The sequence below is a fragment of the Tamandua tetradactyla genome, chromosome 3 (assembly GCF_023851605.1).
Source record: "Tamandua tetradactyla isolate mTamTet1 chromosome 3, mTamTet1.pri, whole genome shotgun sequence".
Lineage (NCBI taxonomy): Eukaryota > Metazoa > Chordata > Mammalia > Pilosa > Myrmecophagidae > Tamandua > Tamandua tetradactyla.
Window position 1 is genome coordinate 4166020 of NC_135329.1, and position 19753 is coordinate 4185772.

The 19753-nt window shown below is 33.4% G+C and overlaps 1 protein-coding gene across 20 annotated transcripts in view; it reads left to right on the forward strand.

Annotated features, from left to right (window-relative positions):
• Window positions 1-19753, forward strand: part of TDRD15 (tudor domain containing 15) — a 320944-nt gene that overhangs the window by 19511 nt on the left and 281680 nt on the right. For 18 of the 20 annotated variants that reach the window (XM_077152208.1, XM_077152201.1, XM_077152193.1 and 15 more), the window contains 2 exons: window positions 1452-7689; window positions 12793-12905. In XM_077152208.1, the coding sequence (XP_077008323.1) occupies window positions 1452-7689; window positions 12793-12851 (6297 nt within the window). In that variant the 3' untranslated portion in view covers window positions 12852-12905. Of the gene's footprint in view, window positions 1-1451; window positions 7690-12792; window positions 12906-14004; window positions 15331-19753 lie in introns of those variants that run through there. The other 2 variants (XM_077152206.1, XM_077152209.1) reach the window with 2 other exon arrangements.

The window sequence follows — 19753 nt, forward strand, 5'->3', positions numbered from 1 at the left end:
TTTTTAGAAGAGAAGTGAAACATTTAAATATATCAGATTTAAAAGCAGAGAAGAGTATCAATTTGTGCTATCAGATTAACTCATTTAACTTGTGGCTCTGCCATAGCTTTATTATTTATTATCTGTCTCATCATATGTGATTGTGGAAGCAGGTGCATTATTATGTATGTCTGAGTCTGATTTTCTCGATACTGTATTATAAGAAAATAATAAAATCATATGATAAGGCTTTCTTAAGACTGTTCATCATAATGGCTTTGTTTTTCACATTTACTGATTTTATAAAGTAAATTGTGTAAATGTATGAAATTGTTAAAATACCAATGAATCCATTTTATAATGTTTTCTGGTTTTTTTTTTTAATATTCTCTATTAGTTTAAGAAGGATTTTGATACAAAAAAAAGTTTGAAAAACCCTAATTTAGTCAACTCTCTCATTTTAAGGACTTAGATCTGATTCTAAGTTAGAACAAAAGTTTTCCAAATTTCACATTATTAATTGAATCTCAGGTAAAACTCAAATTTCCTGATATCCTAAACTTGTGGACACAGTGTAAGTACTTTCTATTTGCATTATCATATTCTGAGGATTATAATATTGAGCTGTATTCAGTCATAGTAGATGCTGGTTCTTTCTGAATTTTGGAAATATTTTAACCTTTTTGAATAATTTCCTTACCATATTTAGAATCGAACAATCTGGAAAAAATTGGAGCCATAGTTAGCTATAGTAGAAAACTTTGCCTCTATGCTAAAGATTTCTTCTTCCCCCATAATTTTTTTTTAATGGCCAGCTATTTTGTAATAAGACCGGGATTTTCCTCATGTGTATTTTCATGCCTTAGTTGTGTTCAGTGCACAGCCTAGTGCCCTCAATCAAAGAGGAATCCTGAAGTTGAATAATGATGTTGTTAGGGTCCAAATATTACTAATACACATGGAGTCGAGAGTACAAATAGTATGTTCTCTGTTGGTTCACCATCTGCCATTCCTTCTAGCATTCACCTTTGTGAACTGTGGGTTGTCGGAAGGAGCCTGCATGTAACTTTGTCGCAGGAGGAGAGTGAAGTCTCTAATGGGCCTTATTTGGCGTTCTTCCATCATACCACATCTGTCCAGTATCTAGCAGAAAATTTGTACAAGTTTTGGTTAGTAAAAGTTGCCCATCTCTGGATTCCTTTGATAATATATAATCTACCAGTTTTTTCAGGTTCTCTTATTCTTTTAATGGGATTGTTTTGAAAGCATGGAAGGTAGTGAACAGTTAGAAGTTTTGTTTATTGCACAAGCATCTTATCTGATGTGTATAATTTTTACCAACACATTTGTTTAATTTGATAGAGACATGTTTGGAGTTAAGGTTTATGTTTGCATACTAAATTTATATAAGGCAATTGCAGTTAATTTTGACAGCTATGTTAAAGCTAATTTGTATTTATTTGCTTTTTTAGGAAATGGACTCTACATCTATATTACCAAAATTTTTAGATATGGATCTGACAATATCACATATAGAGTGTCTTCCCAAGGATATTCTGGTGAAATTTCAAGGCAGGCATAATACTGAATGCGAGTTCGACTACCATATATTACAGAGGGAAATACAACATATTCCAAAAGTAAATAATAATGTGGACATTGATGAATTTTGTTTGGTTGAAGAAAGAATTTCTGGAGAATGGCAAAGAGGAAGAGTTGTTGGAAAGAAAAATGAGCTCTATACAGTGCTCCTCATAGATTCTGGAGAAGAACTAAGAGTTAATAGTACACAGGTTGCTTCAGCCTGTGGTAATTTATTTGAGCTCCCGCCAAGGGTAATATGTGGTTTTTTTGCCAACATACTACCATTAGGGGAGAAATGGTCTTCTAAGGCTTTGAATTATTTCAGGTCATTAGTAGGACTACAACTGAAAGGTTCTATACAAGCTATTTTGCCTCTGCAAACAATTCTTCTTGAAGTGCCAAAAATTATATCCCAGGTTCTTGAATTACAGTTTGGAAGATTTATTGATGGGGATTCGTTTCGTCTTCTTGTTGAAATGATAAAAGAATTCCCTCAACAAATGCTAGATTTATTACAACAACATAAAAGACCAGAATTGTCATTAAGTCATAGTGATACTTTACTTGATATTCAGCACATTTTGGATAATCTGCAGCCGTCTTTGTCAGTAGGCAAAATTGAAAATGTAAAGGTATCATCTGCATTAAGCCCGAGTAAATTTTATTGTCAGTTAATTAAATGGATTCCAGAGCTAGAAAACTTGACAGTGTCTATGACTTTGCATTATGACATTATCAGTCAAGAAAGGAGTCCTACATGTGATAACTTTGGACTGCTTTGTGTTGCCAAAAGGAGAAATGGACAGTGGCATAGAGGAATTCTTCAGCAGCTTTTGCCCAATGATCAAGTAAAAATTTGGTTTATGGATTATGGCAGTAGTGAAGCGATACCCTCAATTGATGTAAAGAAACTTAAACAGGATTTTATTTTGGTACCATTGTTTTCATTTCCATGTTCTCTGACATATTTACACAGTCCAGATAGTGAAGCAAGAAAGTTTCAGTTGAATGTATTTAAACAAGCCTTGTTAGGACAAAGAGTATATGCACACATTAACTGGTTCAATAAAGATGAACATTTATATTATGTGACATTACAAACTCAAGATTCCACAATTAATTCTGAGTATCTGCTCAAGACGGTAGGCACACAAGTACATTGTCCAGGGTCTGATTTAAAAATCTCTAGTAGGTTGAAAGACATGAGTACTACTGACCTAAACAGCTTTACAGTTGAGACTTTTTATGGAAATACTGAACGGTCAATAGTCTCTTCAGTTGAAAAAGATATTTTGAAAGTAGGTTTTCCTGTTAAAACTGTAGAAATGGAGATAGGGGCTGCTTATGTAGCTTTTGTAGTATATGTATTAAACCCTTCTAATTTCTGGGTACGCACTAATGACCATCAGAATGAATTTCAAGATATAATGAAAAATATAAATAAATTTTATGATTTGTGTGAAAATAATGAGCTGATTCTAAGAAATCCAGTTCCTGGCTTATTTTGTTGTGCTCGATATAGCAAAGATAGGCATTTTTACAGAGCTGTCATTACTGAAATTAATGGTTATAAGATTAATGTTTATTTTTTGGATTATGGAAATACTGATTCCATACCATTTTTTGATGTAAAAATTTTGCTTCCAGAGTTCTGTGAGTTTCCTGCCTTAGCTATGTGCTGTTCACTTGCACAGATATTTCCTGTTGAAGATTTGTGGGTGAAGACAGCCATTGATTATTTTAAAAAAATTGTTTTGAACAAAGAAATTTTACTTGAAGTTGTAGCCAAAAAAGATGATAAGTACACTGTTAATATTCAGAGTATTGAAGCCTCAGAAAATATTGATGTTATTTCTCTTATGTTACAAGCTGGATATGCAGAATATTGGGAAGTAGAACCAGGAAGTTACTCAGGGTCCATAAATGAATATTCACAATTAAATTTAAAACCTAAAAACAAAGCTAATATTAAGAAAGTTATAAGTGCCCTTCTTAAAGGACCTAAACCTGAAAAATATCATTCAGATAAGCTGAAAGAAAATAACTTGTCTATGTTAAAGTTACCAGTTGTTAATTTCTCAGATTTAAAAAATCCTTTTACCTTTTCTGGAGGATCCGAGTCACCACAACTTTATAAAGAATATATGTTTAAACCAGGAACAGTTCTTGAAGTTAAATGTTCTTATTACTATGGCCCAGGTGACTTCTCATGTCAGCTCCAAAGTAAGTTAGATGATCTAAAGTTATTAATGGAACAAATTCAGCATTATTATAGCATTCATTCAGAGCCTTATCAGATTGGGCAGGTTGCTTGTGTTGCTAGGTATTCCAAAGATGGGAAGTGGTATAGAGCTGCTATTTTGACTCAAGTATCAGAAAAAGAAGTTGATGTAGTATTTGTTGACTACGGATACCAGGAAAGAGTTTTAATTAAAGATCTTTGTACTATTAACCCACGTTTTCTCTTTTTAGAAGGCCAGGCCTTCAGATGTAGTCTTAACCATTTGGTTGAGCCCGTTAGTTGTAAATTACTCAATTGGACAAGAAAGGCATGTAGAGACTTTGGGAATTTTATTTCCTCATCTAGAGGATTATTGACTTGTATCATCTGTGCCTTGGTTCTTATATATCCAAACTGTTTATGTAATTTGGTAGATTTACAAGCACCATTTACTAGTGCAAGTGAATTTCTCATTAATCATGGCTCTGCACAGTGTAGCACATCATCAAAACTGCTCCCATCTTCAGTTAATCTTCACAGTTACTTCTATTCTTCATTTAATATAAAAGTTGGAAGTGAAGAAGAAGTATTTATATCATACATATATAGTCCTAAAAAGTTTTACTGTCAGCTTAGTAGAAACAATAAAGATCTAGAGATGATAGACACAAAAATAACAGAGTTTAATAACCACAAAAATTGTCCAAAATATGATTCTAGTACAATGAGATTGTGTATATCTAAGTATGTGGAGGATGGTCTCTCATATAGAGCTTTAGCAACGCCAACAGACTCATCATCTGCCTTTCTAGTCTATTTTGTAGACTTTGGAAATAAGCAGTTAGTAGAAGGCAGTATGTTGAGGGCTATTTCAGATCAATTTCCAGAACTGCTGTTCACACCTATGCAAGCTATTAAGTGTTTCTTGTCAGATCTTAGAGATGTAGATATTCCAGCAGAAATCACTAGTTGGTTTGAAGACAATTTCTTGGGTAAACCATTAAAAGCAGTAGTATTGTCCAGGGAGTCAGATGGCCAGCTTGGTATAGATTTGTATGATGGATATCAACATATAAATCAGAAAATTAAAATGTTGCTTCATGCTTATGGAAAAAAACTTTGTGACCAAGAAGATTGTACGGAAAAGGATCATAAAATAAGTGAGAAGAAGAGTTTTGCTGCTTCTTTGAAAGGCAAAATAGAAAGCAACTATCAGTATAATATGATAAATAAAACTGATCTAGCCAAATATTCTGAAAATATATCAAATCAATTAATGAATCCCCAAAGTATTTATGCTAGGCTTTTAAAACCACCAGTTTATTATAAAATTGAAACTGTGTCAAAATACGAAGTGAGGAAGGCTTTGAATGAGGGACTTAAAGGTGTAAAAATTATCCCTGTATCTGCTCATATTCTTGATGAAAATAATGTGAGCCAGAATTCAGTAGGGGTTGTATCACACAGAGAATTAAATCAAGTAGTTCCACAAAAACCATTTATACTTACTAGACCACAGATCAAAGACCTTCCTGAACTCAAAATTTATTTGAATGCCAGAGTTAAAGGACATATTTCCAGTATCAATAATCCAGCAAGTTTCCATATTCAGCTTGCAGAGAGTGAAAATTTAATCATTAGACTTGCAGATGCTCTAAATGAAAGAAGAGCAAATATAGAGAAGGAGAGAAAATTAGTTAGACCTCTGGTGGGAGATCTTGTAGTTGCAGAATACTCTGGTGATAGTGCCATTTACAGAGCAGTTATTAAAAAAATTTTGCCAGGAAATTCTTTTGAAGTGGAATTTATTGACTATGGTAATACAACAATAGTAAACTCATCTAAAATCTATGAACTTAAGAGGGAATTCTTAACTATTCCTAAGCTAGGAATCCATTCTTTTCTTAGTGGAGTAAAATGGAATGAGCCTGATAAAATATGGGACAGCAAAACTGTGGATTATTTTGCCTTAAGAGTAAGTAACAAAACAGTTTCTTGTGAATTTTTGAAAAAGCATGATCATAAGTGGGAAGTAAATATAATTTGTGATGAAAAATGTATCACTAATGAACTACTAAAATGGACAGCGTGTTCAAAACTACCTAAGGCACTCTCTCAGAAAATGAACCTTGTTGACAATAATGAAGTGAAGAAAGGAGGATCAAACAAATATGAAAGTTCTGTGATTCTTAGGCAGTCGTACCAACAGCTGGTTAAAATTCCTTTTGAAGAGTTAAAACCTGGACAGCTTGAAAAAGCTGAGCTACTCTGTGTTTCAAAAAGTGGAAGGTTTTATGTGAAATTATCTAAAAATAAAAAAATATTAACAGATTTGACAGTATTAATTACTAAAGAAGTAAAAAAACTCACTTTTTTATCAATGGATAATATTGAAAAAGGCTTTGAATGCCTAGCAAAATCTAAAAAGACTTTGAAGTGGTATCGATCAAAAGTGGAAAGAATATGTGTTGATGAGAAAGTTCTTGTTTTTTTAGTAGATCATGGTAGGTATGAAGTAGTGCCTTTATGTAATACCAAAATGCTTAGTAATGAAATCAGAAATGTTCCAAGACAAGCTGTGCCATGTAAGTGGATTTGGTATGAAAATTCTAGGAACATGCCATTTGAGTCCATGGTGGGTTTTTTTGCTCATTTGAAAATAAATATCCTTTTCTTGAAATGTTTGGAATCTACTTGGGAAGTGGAAATCTTGGTAGATGGCCTGTTACTTTTGGAATATTTAAATTTAAATGCAGTTCAGATTGAAGAAAACAAGCTTCGATCTTCAGAAATTATTTCTAACTTGGGATCAAAGACTCCTGTGTCACCAGGAACAATGAGATCATTTACTTGGGCACAGCTCCAAAATGGTAGGCAATATTCAGGTATTGCCACTGCTATTTCTGATCCATCTGACTTTTGTGTTCAATTAGAAGATTTCTTTGATATCATGAAATCTCTCTTTATGCTGCTTTCTGATCTACCAGAAAACTTACAGACACTGCCTCAAGAGTTTATAATTCCTGGTGTTAGTTGTTTGTTCAGATGTGAATTGGAAGATCAGTGGAATAGAGTAGAAATTTCTGAAGTCTCTGCGCAGTCAGTACTTCTTATGATGATTGACTATGGACTTTCTGTTTACATACCTTACTCAGATATAGTAAATCTTAAAATTATTCCTGATGAACTTTTGAATTTGCCAAGACTAAGTTATCCTTGTATATTATATGGCATTTTACCAGCTAAAGGGACATATTGGAATGAGGAAGCCAGAAGTTTTTTTCAAGATTTCCTAAGTAAACCCGGCTTAGTTTTTCAGTTTATGGAATATAGTTTTGAGACAAAACTGAAAGTGGATGTTATTTATGAGAAAAATAATTTGGCAGATATGTTAGTTACATCTGGTCTTGCAGTGTATTCTAAAGATTCGGCTCTTGAGGCAATTACTGCTCCTGGGTCTACTATAACCCAGTGTAAGTTACAGAGTAAGACTATTTGTCCATTGTTAGATCAAAATTGTTATAAAAAAGAAAATACAAACTTGACATGCACTGACAAACAGAACGTACAAAAGCAGAAAGCTGTACAGAAGAAAGATGTGTATAAGAATCTCTTAAGGAAAAGCCATATTGCTAAAAGATTGTGTTCTAGAAATTTAACATTGAGGAAGAAAGTTGGCAGTGGAAAGCATAATCCCCAGAATACCGTTAAAATTGATATGTATGCAGTGGCTTCATTTTCGAAACTTCCTTATGGTTTGAAGAATAATACCAATTACATTGAAAATATTTTTGAAAAACTATCAACTGAGGAAATACAGGAAAAAAGTGGGATAATGGACGTGAGAACAGCAGTGAAAGTATTGAATCCTAATGAAAAAAATGTATCAGAAAAACACTTAAAAGGTAAGTTGCCATTTTCTTTTATTAGAATCTGAACTGCTTTTTAAGTGATGTATTTTTGATTCTTTAAAAATTTGCTTTCATGTACTGAAGCTATCTAAATTGAATATATTTTACTGTAAGAAAATTTACTATAAAATCTGAATGAATAAACTGGTAATGATTGCTTGGATTATAAAATGATGCTGTATTATCTTTCCTTTTTTTTTTTTTGAATAGCAGCCTTTGAGAATGTAATGAAAGTTGAGGATTTAACCACATATACATGGATACCATTCACATATAATATCCAGAACTTCACAAAACTCCAAATGGTCCATAAGATTTCAAGTTAATAAAGCTTTCCATTCTTAGTGAGCCTTCTGGGCTCATTTTGAAGTATCCATTTTTCTGTTATGTATTATGTTTTGTGTTAGATAAAATATTTCTGAATGTTCTTTTGACATATTGGTAATGCAGTAAAATTTGTAGAATAAACTGACTAGCATATTTCTTCTTTAACCATTGAGTCATAAAACTTTTTTTAAAATAGTCTATTAAATTTTTAATATTTTATATACTGTATTATCTGATTTTTGTTAAGCATGTTATAATTCATTTTATGTATGGATTAGTTACTGAGAATTTTGCAGACTATAAAGATTTTTTAATGAATGTTTGCTTTTACTTTATAAATAAAATTTATGTTACTACATGTTCTATATTGTGACTATCATCATAACAGGTTACGTTCTTTTAATGGGTGAAAGTGTCTTGTTTTAATATATTATTAGAAGTGGCTTTATTTGAATTGATACAGATTTTTTATAGTGAATTGGTAAGTGCTTTGAAATTGGCCACTTCTCCTTTGATTTTATAATCATTTTAAAAATTGTCCTTTGATATTATAGCAGCAATTGTGGTAGTAATTATAGAAGTAGCTGCCTTATGTTGAGTGCTTACTGTGTCTCAGGCATAGTACTAAGACCTTTTCTAAGTATTAATTACATTTAATGCTTGTCACAACCCTAAAGAAGTAGATTGTATTAAGAGTTAACTGCAACCTGATAGTTCCCACTTTTTTGCCTGAATGATAAACCAGTTTATAGAGAGTCAGTGAGAAAGACAATTGATAAAAATATCACATTTATTAAAAGAAAAAGATACGGAAGAATGAGGCTTATGTCTATGGGCAAATGGTTATACTAATACTGAATCTCAGAATTGTTTAGACCACCCAGCAAAGCACAGACAGAGCTTCTGCATATGGGAGCCTACCCCTGTAAATCTTACAGCATGGAGAAAAGCAGAATATTTATGCTTCTTCAGACAGTTCTCTCCAAAAAGAAGAGAAAAGGCTTACTCTAACATATACTTTACTCCTTCCACATGAACCATTCAGATTGTTCCTACTCCTTGAGCAATGAAGGAGGGAGCACAGGGGCCCGGAGTGTTATGCTAAGAAAGTGCCCTACCAAATAATATTTCACATAGAAGAAAACATCAGGAAGAGGGAAGAAGCATTCCTCCCACAAGTTATTTATCACTATTTTATGAATGAAGCTCAAGGAAATTAAATAAATTCCCCATGACTGTAGAGCTGGCTAAGTAAGGCACTGAGATTTACACTCATGTGTCTTAAATGGAAAGTAGTTAAATTGTTTGATGTTTTCTGTAAACTTTTGCCATCAAATCATACATTTTGGCAATTATATAATATCTTTTATTTTTCCTTTACCTATATCTATTCCAGTCTTGATGTTTTTTCTCTTTTTTTAACTTTTTATTTTGAACTATTTTCAAACTCACAGGATAGTTGCAAAAATAATACAATTCCCATACAGAATCTCCACCATACCCCTACCTTCTGAGATACCCAGATTAACCAATTTTAATATTTCACCACATTTGTCATATCATTCTGTCAGTCCAAATATCTATCAATACGTTTTGTGGACATGTGAGTGTAGGTTGTATACTTCATACTACTTGACCACTCAAGACTGCTGTGTACATTTCCTAAGAACAAGGTTATTCACTTTTGGAATCTATCGTAAGTGTAGTTATCAAGTTCAAAAAATTTAACATTGATATAAAGCTCATGCTCTATCAGTTTTTTTCATACAGCCTAATAATGTCCCTTTGAGCCTTTTCCTCCTCTCTTGTTAGACGCCACCCAGGATTATGTATTGCATTTAATTGTAACTTTCTCTTTAGTTGCATACTGTACATTGGGATTAATCACATTCACAAAGTTGCAGTATCCTCACCACTTTCCATACTAACATATTCCATCCCCTCCCCACCCTATACCCATTATACATTAAATCTGTTTCCCTCTGTCCCTCATCCCTGGCAACCTGTATTCAAATTTCTGTTCCTATAATCTTACATATTCTTTGGTATTTTCTTTGTAGTTATGACATTTAAATTTAGGATTCTTTATATGCAATCTTATTTTGCTTTGATTCTACTTTTAATAGTATACACGGACTGTTCCTGTACCCCTCCAGCCCCCCCTCAACTTTTATATAGTTCTTGTCACAAATTGCATGTTTATACCTTACGAATCAAAAGCCACTGATTTCTACAACATTTTATGCATTTGTCTTTTAGATCCCATAGGAAGTAAAAAGCGGAATTACAAACCAAAAGTTAAGTAGTGCTGGCATTTACCCCTGTCATTACCCTTACCAGAGATCTGTATTTCTTCATGTAGCTTCAGTCTACTGTCTGTTGTCCTTTCCATTAAATCTGCAGAACTCTCTTTAGCTTCTTTTGTAGGGCTGGTTTGTTGGTTTGGTAATGTCGTATATGTGACATATTGCTTCCTTCTTGCAGTTTCAGAATTTTCTGTCTTTGTCATTCAGTAGTTTGATTATACTATGCCAAAGTGTGAATCTATTTGGATTTATTTTGTTTAGAGTTCATCGAGCATTTTGGTTGTATGTATTCGTGTCTTTCATTAAAGTGGAGAAGTTTTCAGCCATTATTTTTTGGAATATTCTTTCAGCCCCTTTCTCTCTGTCCTTCTTCTTCTGGGACCCCCCACATTGCATATATTGATACATTTGGAGGTGTCTCACATGTTCTTCAGCCTCTGTTCACTTTCCTTGTTTCCTCTTTCTTCTCCTCTGATTGGGTGATTTCAATTGTCTTATCTTCATTTTAACTGAGATTCTTGCCTTGCCAGCTCCAGTCTGCTTTCTAGGGAATTTTCAGTTTCTGTTACTGTGGTCTTTAGCATGTTTGGTTCCTTTTCATAATTCCCACTTCTCTGTTGATATTCTCCTAGTGCTCATCAGTTGTTTTCCTGATTTCCTTTAGTTCTTTGTCCATGTTTTTCTTTAACTTTTGAGCATATTTAGGACCATGACTCTTTAAAAGTCCTTGTGTGGTGTGTCTCAGGTTTGGTCCTCTTCATTGATGCTTTCCGCTCTGCCATTTTGATTGGGGCCTCCCATAGGCTTTTCTAAGAAAAGGTCCTACTTTTCAATCCCCATTTCCATCGTGGCTCCTGCATGCCTAGCACACAGTGACTCACTAAGTGAGCCAAAGTGAAAGTAGCTGTTGTGAAAGCAGAGCACTGAAATTTAAATTAAACGTCTAAAAAGTTAGGATTTTTTAAATCGGAATGTCATTTAAGGAAAAACCGTACCTTTGATAAAGCAAATAGAAGAAACATGGTTTCATGGATTAAGAGTAAACTGATATTTCTTACAATCATAGTTTTAAAGTGAACAAACAAAAATACAAAGAATTGGTCTAATTGCCTTCAGTATTATCTAAGCTTATATCACCTCTGCTTCTCTCTGAGGGCAGAAGTGGTCACTGCTGCTGCTACTCTAGCTAACCACAGAGAAGGTAGACTTACTCATGAGGTACAGTGATTCTGGGCAAAACTTAATTCAGAGTAGATATAATAATTAAAATGTCATTATATTAGAAATGGCCTAGATATATAAAATGCATTTGCTTTACCTTCCTCATACATTATTCTAATTATAGAAAGTGCCACTCTCTACATTTAGAGAATTGGCTTAAATTTCCTATACTAACAATATATTTTAATATATCATTATTTAACCACTCAAGAAAATTGGTTTTATTGGCGGACTTATTTTCTCCAAACCAAAAATTAGTTTTTTCCCCACAAAGTTTTTGCAGGTTTTTTTTATTTGTTTGCTTGCTTGTTTATTTTTGCCTGGAAATCCTGAATAGATTATTGTGGGAACTAGAGTACATAGTAACCCCTTAGAAAAGCATAAAAATATCTTGTCACTTTTTCTCATGAAGCAGTTTCTTTATGGTGAGATGGACCTAATCTCTTAAAATCTCTTAAAAGTTGTTTATTTAACTAGAAGTCATTTTTTAAAGAAATCTGGAAATATAACCCATTTTTTGGAGAAGGGTTTTGTTTGACATTTTTAATTTGATTTAATATCTAGACATCCAAGGAAGAAGGACTATTATGCATGTGAAATGTCAGACTGAATCTTGAGAATATAAGACTAGTTAAGAGATAAAGATTTATAAATCCCCTGCATTGTATCTATCATGGTAGTTAAAAATATGAGCTTTGAGACCCAGCTCCTTGAATTTGAACACCTCCTCACAAATACTTGCTTTGAAAAGTATTTTGTGAAATAGTAAGTTAAAAAAAAACTCTGGTGCTGCTATGAAAGAAACTGGAATATTTGGTGGTATCTGTGTATCTGTATGCTGTATCTGTATACACACGTAGAGTGTAATGATTACATTAATATTTAAATTTCTTTTCTGAAGTTAAGATTTATGATCCAAACAATTATAGTACTAAAATATAATAGGTTATGTGTAAGTTTTCTCCACTGTGAATATATTATTAAATCATTAAGAAAATATTTTTAAAATTGTTATACTTTATGTATAACTATATGTATATATTGTGTAGATAACTTTTTTCCTATTTTGTGTCTTCCTTACTTATTATATTGCAACTTTTATGAATTTAGGAAAAAGAAAAAAATCCTGTTTATAATAGGGATTTGTAAAATAAATTACATCTTCATTAGCTTGCAGTGAAACCCAGAGTGCTTTGAAAATTATATTACAACATCATTTACATTAATTTTTGCTTGTTTCCAGTAGAGGGAGATGGAAGCTCAGACCATTTATGCATCAGTTTGCCGACAAAGGTTACATAGGATACCCAGTAATTCCTACCTTGTTTTTGATGCTCCAGATCTATAATAAACGTGGTAAGCATAGGACAATCAGTTCTAATGTTAAAGTATGTTAATGTAACCTGGATTGTTTATGTTGTTCTGCAGGAGGTAATGATTAAAATGCTATAGAAAGTTTATAAATGCCTATGAAATTATGAATTTCTGTAAAATTTCTATGATGAATTCGATTTTAATAACATTGCTTAGGAATGTGTTACATCACCTTAAAATATATTGAAAATATTTTGTTTGAGGAACTTTAATTTGTTGCATATGGTTTAACAATCAATAAATAGTATCATTTTATCTTTCTGTATTTTTTCAGATATGTTTCCTTACTAAATCATTTGTTTTAGTTGTTATTTTGTAGACCCAAAACTGCAGCCATGGTTGATATGTCAAGAGTTAATGCTATATAATCATTTACTGTGGAAAATACAGGTAGTTGCTGGACTGAAATGTATGAGAAGGTTATTAAAGAGAGGTCAGGTTTGATCCCATCCTTTCCTCTCTTTTGTTCATAGCTTTTTATTTTTCTTTACTTCATTTTATTTTATAATTATATCTGCCTTTAACTTTTTGTCATTTATTAGTTGCTAATATTTGTGATATTCAAGAATATTACTCTTCTGATGAAGGAAACAATCAGTATTTTTTCAGTACATTTACCTGTGAATTTATAATTTGTTTTGCAAGTAAATATATATTGAGCAAATACAGAATATAGTTTTGAACAATGATAGAACCGTGATGAATTTATTTTTAAAACTACAGAAGTGTACTTAAGAGTTAGTATAAGTCAAATAGTTCTGAAGAGCTGGGGATTTGGCAATTTAAGGAATATTTGGGAAAACTTAAGAGTTTCCTAAGCAACCTAGGGAAGATCGATTTTAACATTATCTGTGTATCTGTATAGTACTTGTTGGTAACAGTATTTGATGACAATTTATAAATGATAAATTCTGTTAAGAATTTCCAAAAGTAGTGTTATGCATGAATATATGTGAGTTTAATATGGTAGCCTGAAAGTTGAAATTTATTCAAGGCTGGGAAACTTCATATATATAATTCACATAAGTTTGTATTTTAAAATCTAAACTCTGTGAATACTTTCATGTCATTTTACCTCCAGCCCCCTGTCAGATCTTGAAGACTTGAAATTTACTAGAATTTGGAAGAGAATTCCTGTTTGAAAAAATTCACTTTATGTTTATTGCTATTGTATCTTTGGAGCCCTTTTTGTTTTGTTTTGTTTGTAACCATAAAATGTGTCAAGGTTATTGATTTTGGTTAATTAAATGAATTTCAGTGCCAGTGTAAGTTTCAATAGTAACTTTCTTTGTTTTGTGCAGATTTGATCAGGAAGAACCTATTGTCCTTAAGATGTTTTCATTATTATTAATAGACTTTGTTTTTTAGAGCAGTTTTAGGTTTACAGAAAAATTGAGCAGGAAATTCAGAAAGTGCCCATGTACCCTCTTTCCCCTGTACACAGTTTCCCCTATAATTAATATCTTGCATTAATGTGATATGTTTGCTACCATTGATGAACCAATATTGATAAATTATTTTAAAGTCCATAGTTTACATTAGGGTTCATTCTTAGTATTGTTCAGTTCTATAGGTTTTGAAAATTCATATTGTCATTTATCATCATTACAGTATCACACAGAATAGTTTCACTGCCCTAAAAATGTCCTTTTTTTTTTTTAACCTAATACATCCCTCCCTCTCCCCCAATCACCTGGCAACTACTGATCTTTTTATGTCTCTGTAGCTTGCCTTTTGTAGAATGTCATATAGTTGCAATCATACTGTATGCAGTCTTTTGAAACTGGCTTTTTTCACTTAGCAATATGCATTTAAGGTTCCTGCATATCTTTTTATGGCTTCATAGTTCATTTTTTTTTAACACCAAGTAATACTTTACTATATGAATGTACTACAGTTTATCCATTTACCTGTTGAAGGGCATCTTGGTTGCTTCTACTTCTTGGCTATGAATAAAGCAGCTATAAACTCATGGATAGTTTTTTGTATGGATATAAGTTTTCAATTTATTTGGGAAACTACCTAGGAGCACAGCTGCTGAATCACATTCTAAGTGTATATTTAGCTTTGCAAAAAAACTGCCAAACTATCATCCAAAGTGGTTGTATCATTTTGCATTCCTACTAGTAATGAAGAGGTCCTGTTGTTCCACATCATCACCAGCATTTGATGTTGTTAGTATTTTAGATTTTAGCCATTCTCATAGGTGTATAGTAATATCTCATTGCTGTTTTAATTTATGATTTCCTAATGGCATATGTTGAGTGCCTTTTTGTATGCTTAGTTTTCATTTATGTATCTTCATTGGTAATTGTGTCCACATTTCTCCCCTGTTTTTAGATTGGTTTGTTTTATTGCTGACTTTTAACAATGCTTTCTATAGTTTGGATAAAAGTCCTTTATCAGATATGTATTTTAACAGTATCTTTTCCAGTCTGTGGTTGTCTTTTCATTCTCTTAAACCCTGAACATTTTTATTCTCTCTTGTTCTATCATATTTCAGTGTCTTCTTTTGTTTCTCTCAACACATTTCACTTATTTTATAACCTGTATCTGAAATCCAAGTATCTTTCCGATATCTATAATCTTTGCATGTATAATTTTGCAGTTCATTATGTCTGTGAACTTTTAAACGTTTTTGTGGCCTTATTTCCCATGTGTTGAATGACTTTTCTGTAAATTTATATTCCTTGTAACTTTATCAGTGAGAATTCTGTAAGACTTATGCTTAAAGAGCTTTCCTCAACTGAGAAATTGCATTTTCTTCTGCTGAGTACCTGAGGGCACTATAAACCCCCAAACACATTTAACTTTTAGGTTGTTCAGGTAGTATGAACTCTAGCTGTAAAACCTTGAATGCATGTTTACAGTTCAGAATTCTTCACTGAGAATGTTTTTTAGATTGTACTTGAAGCCACAATGCTGAGATATAGAAATGAACCCATTTTGTCCCTCTGTGGATTGCTTTTCGTTCTAATTCAGTCCCAGGATTTTATGCAGGAGTACCTGATTGATCCTTTGACCCTGCCTACTTCCATGCAATTTACCACATGTACTTTTTTTATAATGTTCTTTAAATGTCTGTTAACTCTATTTCATTTATTATATTATTCAAAATCTCTCTCCTTATTGATCTTCTGTCTAGATGCTCTATCCATGGATGTGTAATGGAATTTTGAGCAGTCCATGGAATGAGTTGGAGTTTCTAAGTTCTGTGGTTCTTTCCAGACATAGAATGTTGTTGTAGTTTAACTGCCTCGTGATGGGTTCCACCACCAAGGTCATCCCTCCCCCTCTTGTTTTCTGTCACCCGTTTGCAGTTTTAAGTTATTTTGTCTGTATTTGTTTTCCATTCCTCCTTATGTGTTTGAGAAACGTTCAGGCCCTTTCTAAGCCGGGGGCTAGAGCCATGGCTTTCAAGTCAGGCAGTCTGGGGTTGGAGCCTGCTTCATCTTGCACGTTGAATGACTTTACCCGAGTTTCTCTCGGTCTTAGTTCATTTATCTCCAGAGAACATAGTACCTTTCTCACAGGGCTATTGAGATTAAAGAAGATGATGCTTAACCCAGTGCCTGGCATAGAATAAGCACTCAAGAAAAGGCAGGTGATTTTAGAGAATGGACTCTGAAGCTGTACTGCCTGGGTTCAAATCCCTGCCCCTCCACTTACTAGCTCTGACACCTTCAACCTCCTGTGCTTCGTTCTCCCCATCTGTAAAATGGAGATAATAATAGCACTTACTTCATAGGGTTGTTGGGAGAGTTAAATAGATAATACATGTAAAGTGCTTAAAATAGTGCCTGGCATATTATAAGTGTTCAATAAAGATTATCTATTATTACGATTAATAGAGGTTTGGGTCTTATGTGCTTTGTGCTTGCATGTTAAAGATGACTGAGTCATGAGATACTATTGGTCTTGGTTATATAAGCCCACTTCATAGTGGGGAAGATAAACAGGTGCACAAATAACATGTATAAGTTGTTCTCAGGGCTGAAATAGGAGTAAACTTAGTTGCTACAGTAGTACAAAAGAGAGGGCAGTTTATTTTGCTGATCATTTTGTGTTGGAACAAAATGTTCTTTTGCCTATGTATGATCCCAATTCCTTTTTATGAGTCTATGAAGCACTCAGGCCCATTAAAATAGAGAGCTAGAAGCAAAGCTTTCAAGTCAGGCATTCTGGGGGTGCAGCCTTGAGTAGCAGAAGTTGGAGGGGAGCAAAAAGAGGAGGGCATTTCCAGGTAGGAAAGTAGAGGCAACCAAATACCATTTGGCACGTGATATTCTTAGTAGAGGGCAGGGCAAAAAAAAAAAAAAAAGAATAGGCAGGCTAGTTGGAGTTGGAATGTAAAAGGGTCTGAGTCCCTCATCCTACAGAATTTGGACGAAAACTCGGGGTATAAAATAGGTGCGTTTTTACTTGTACTTTTGAAACCCAGTCTCTAGTTTTTCAGGTGTCAGGAGATACACTTCAGCGTGTGTTTACCTCTCTGGCAATTCAAGGGACCTAGGATAGCCAAAGGAATCTTGAAAAAGAACAACCATGAAGACTTACAATTTCTGATTTTAAAACATACTACAGAACTACAGTAATCAAAAGAGTGAAGTACAGATGTTAAGGCTAGATATATAATTGGTAGGCTAGACATAGATTCTTCTATTTTTGGGCATTTGATTTTGTCAGAGGTGCTAAGGCTATCCAAGGGACAAAAAAAGTCTGTTCAATTAATTTTCAAAAGGTTTCTGTGAAAATGGTTATATACACGCCAAAAAAAAAAAAAGATCGTGTCCCATCTTTGGGTTTGCTAAAGCTGCTGGAATGCAGTATACCAGAAATGGGTTGCTTTTTAAAATGGGGATTATTGGTTTGCAAATTTACAGTTCTAAGGCCAAGAAAATGTCCCAGTTAAGGCATATTCCTTCTCTGAAGAAAGGCTGCTGGCATCTGGGATTCCTCTGTCATATAGCAAGGCATATGGCCATTGCCTGGTGGGTCCTTCACTCCTGGGTTTTGTTGCTTTCATTTCCTGATTCTAGTGACCTCCTCTCTCAGCTTCTTTGGGTCTTTTCTTAGAATCTCCAGGTCATTTCTCTCAGTGCTCTCCAAACTTCCCTGGGTATTTATCTCTAAGTTCTCAGGGCTTTTTCTGTCTTTTATCCTTATACAGGACTCCAGCAAAAGATTAAGACCCACTTTGAATTGGATGGGCCACATCTCAGTTGAAACAACCTAATCAAAAGGTCCTGCCCACAATAGGTCTGCACGCATAGAAATGTATTACCATGACCTTTTCTGGGGTACATGCCAAATTCAAACCAGCACACTCTTTTCTCTACACATATACACAAATTAAATCAAAATGGACCGGAGACTTAAAAGAGTTAAAACTATGAAAACAGGAATAAATCTTTGTGACCTTGGATTAGGCAATGCTTTCTTAGATATGAAACCCCAAAGCAAAAGGAACAAAAGAAGAAAATAGTAGAACTTCTAAAAATTCAAAACTTCTGTGCTTTAATTGACACCATCGAGAAATTGAAAAGACATTTCCTCAGAATAAGAAAAAATATTTGCAAATCATATATATGATAAGGAACTTGTATTCTTAACAGTTACAAATCAACAGTAAAAACAGAACCCAATTAAAATATAGGCAAATGCATTGAAAAGACATTTCTTCAAGTAAGTTATACAATAAGCACATAAAAGTGTACTTCCTATCATTAGTCACTATGGAAATGTAAATCAGTATCACATTCAGAGAATCATACAATAAGATGGCTGAATTAAAAAATGGCATAATATTGCCAAGGATGTGGGAAAATTGAAACCCTCATACACTGTTGATAGGATTGTAAAGTGGAGGAACCATTTTGGAAAACAGTGTGGTAGTTCTTCAAAATGTTAGAGTTACTATATGACCCATAGTTCCCCCCATAGTGTATACTAAGGAGATTTGAAAAAATATATCCACACAAAAACCTATATAAAGAACATTCATAGAAGCATTGCTCACAAAAGCCAAGAAGCAGCAAAAATCCACTTGTCAGCTGAAGAGTTCATAAACAAAATTGGTATATTCATTGAAAGAAATGTCATTCAGCCATAAAAAGGAATGGAGTACTGATACAAGCTACAACATGAATGAATCTTGAAAACATTTTGCCAAGTGAAAGAAGCTAGTCACAGAAGGCCGTATATTTTATTATTCTATTTATATCAGTGTTCACATTAGGCAAATTAATAGAAACACAGAAACTAGATTAGTGGTTGCCACTGGGTAGGGGAAGGGAGGAATGGTGAGTGACTGCTAATGGGGAAGACTTCTCTTTGAAGTAATGAAAATGTTTTGAAATTAAATACTGGTAATGATTGCACAACACTGTGAATAAACTAAGAACCACTGAGTTGTACATTTTATTTTTTTTGGGTACATTGTCCAGGAATTGAACAAGTATCTCCTGCATGGAAGGCAGGCATTCTACCACAGAACCACCCATGCGCACGATATTTTGTACACGTTTTAAGTACACCTTTCAAGGGTGAATTTTATGGCATGTGAATGATGTATCAGTAAAGCTCCTACTAAAAAAAATTAGATGTATAATACCATGAATTCAGTAAGGTAGCGCTTGGAATTAAACAAATGTAATGAAAAATTCTGATAATCGAGCTGGATTTCAAATATAAAGGGGGGGACAACTTAAAAGTGAAAAAAAAAAGGAGAGGAGGCTGGAAAAACAAAAATAGCTATTTCTTTGGCAGCATCTTTAACCTGGAGAATTAAAAAAAAATTTTTTTTATCATATGGTATACCATATATACAA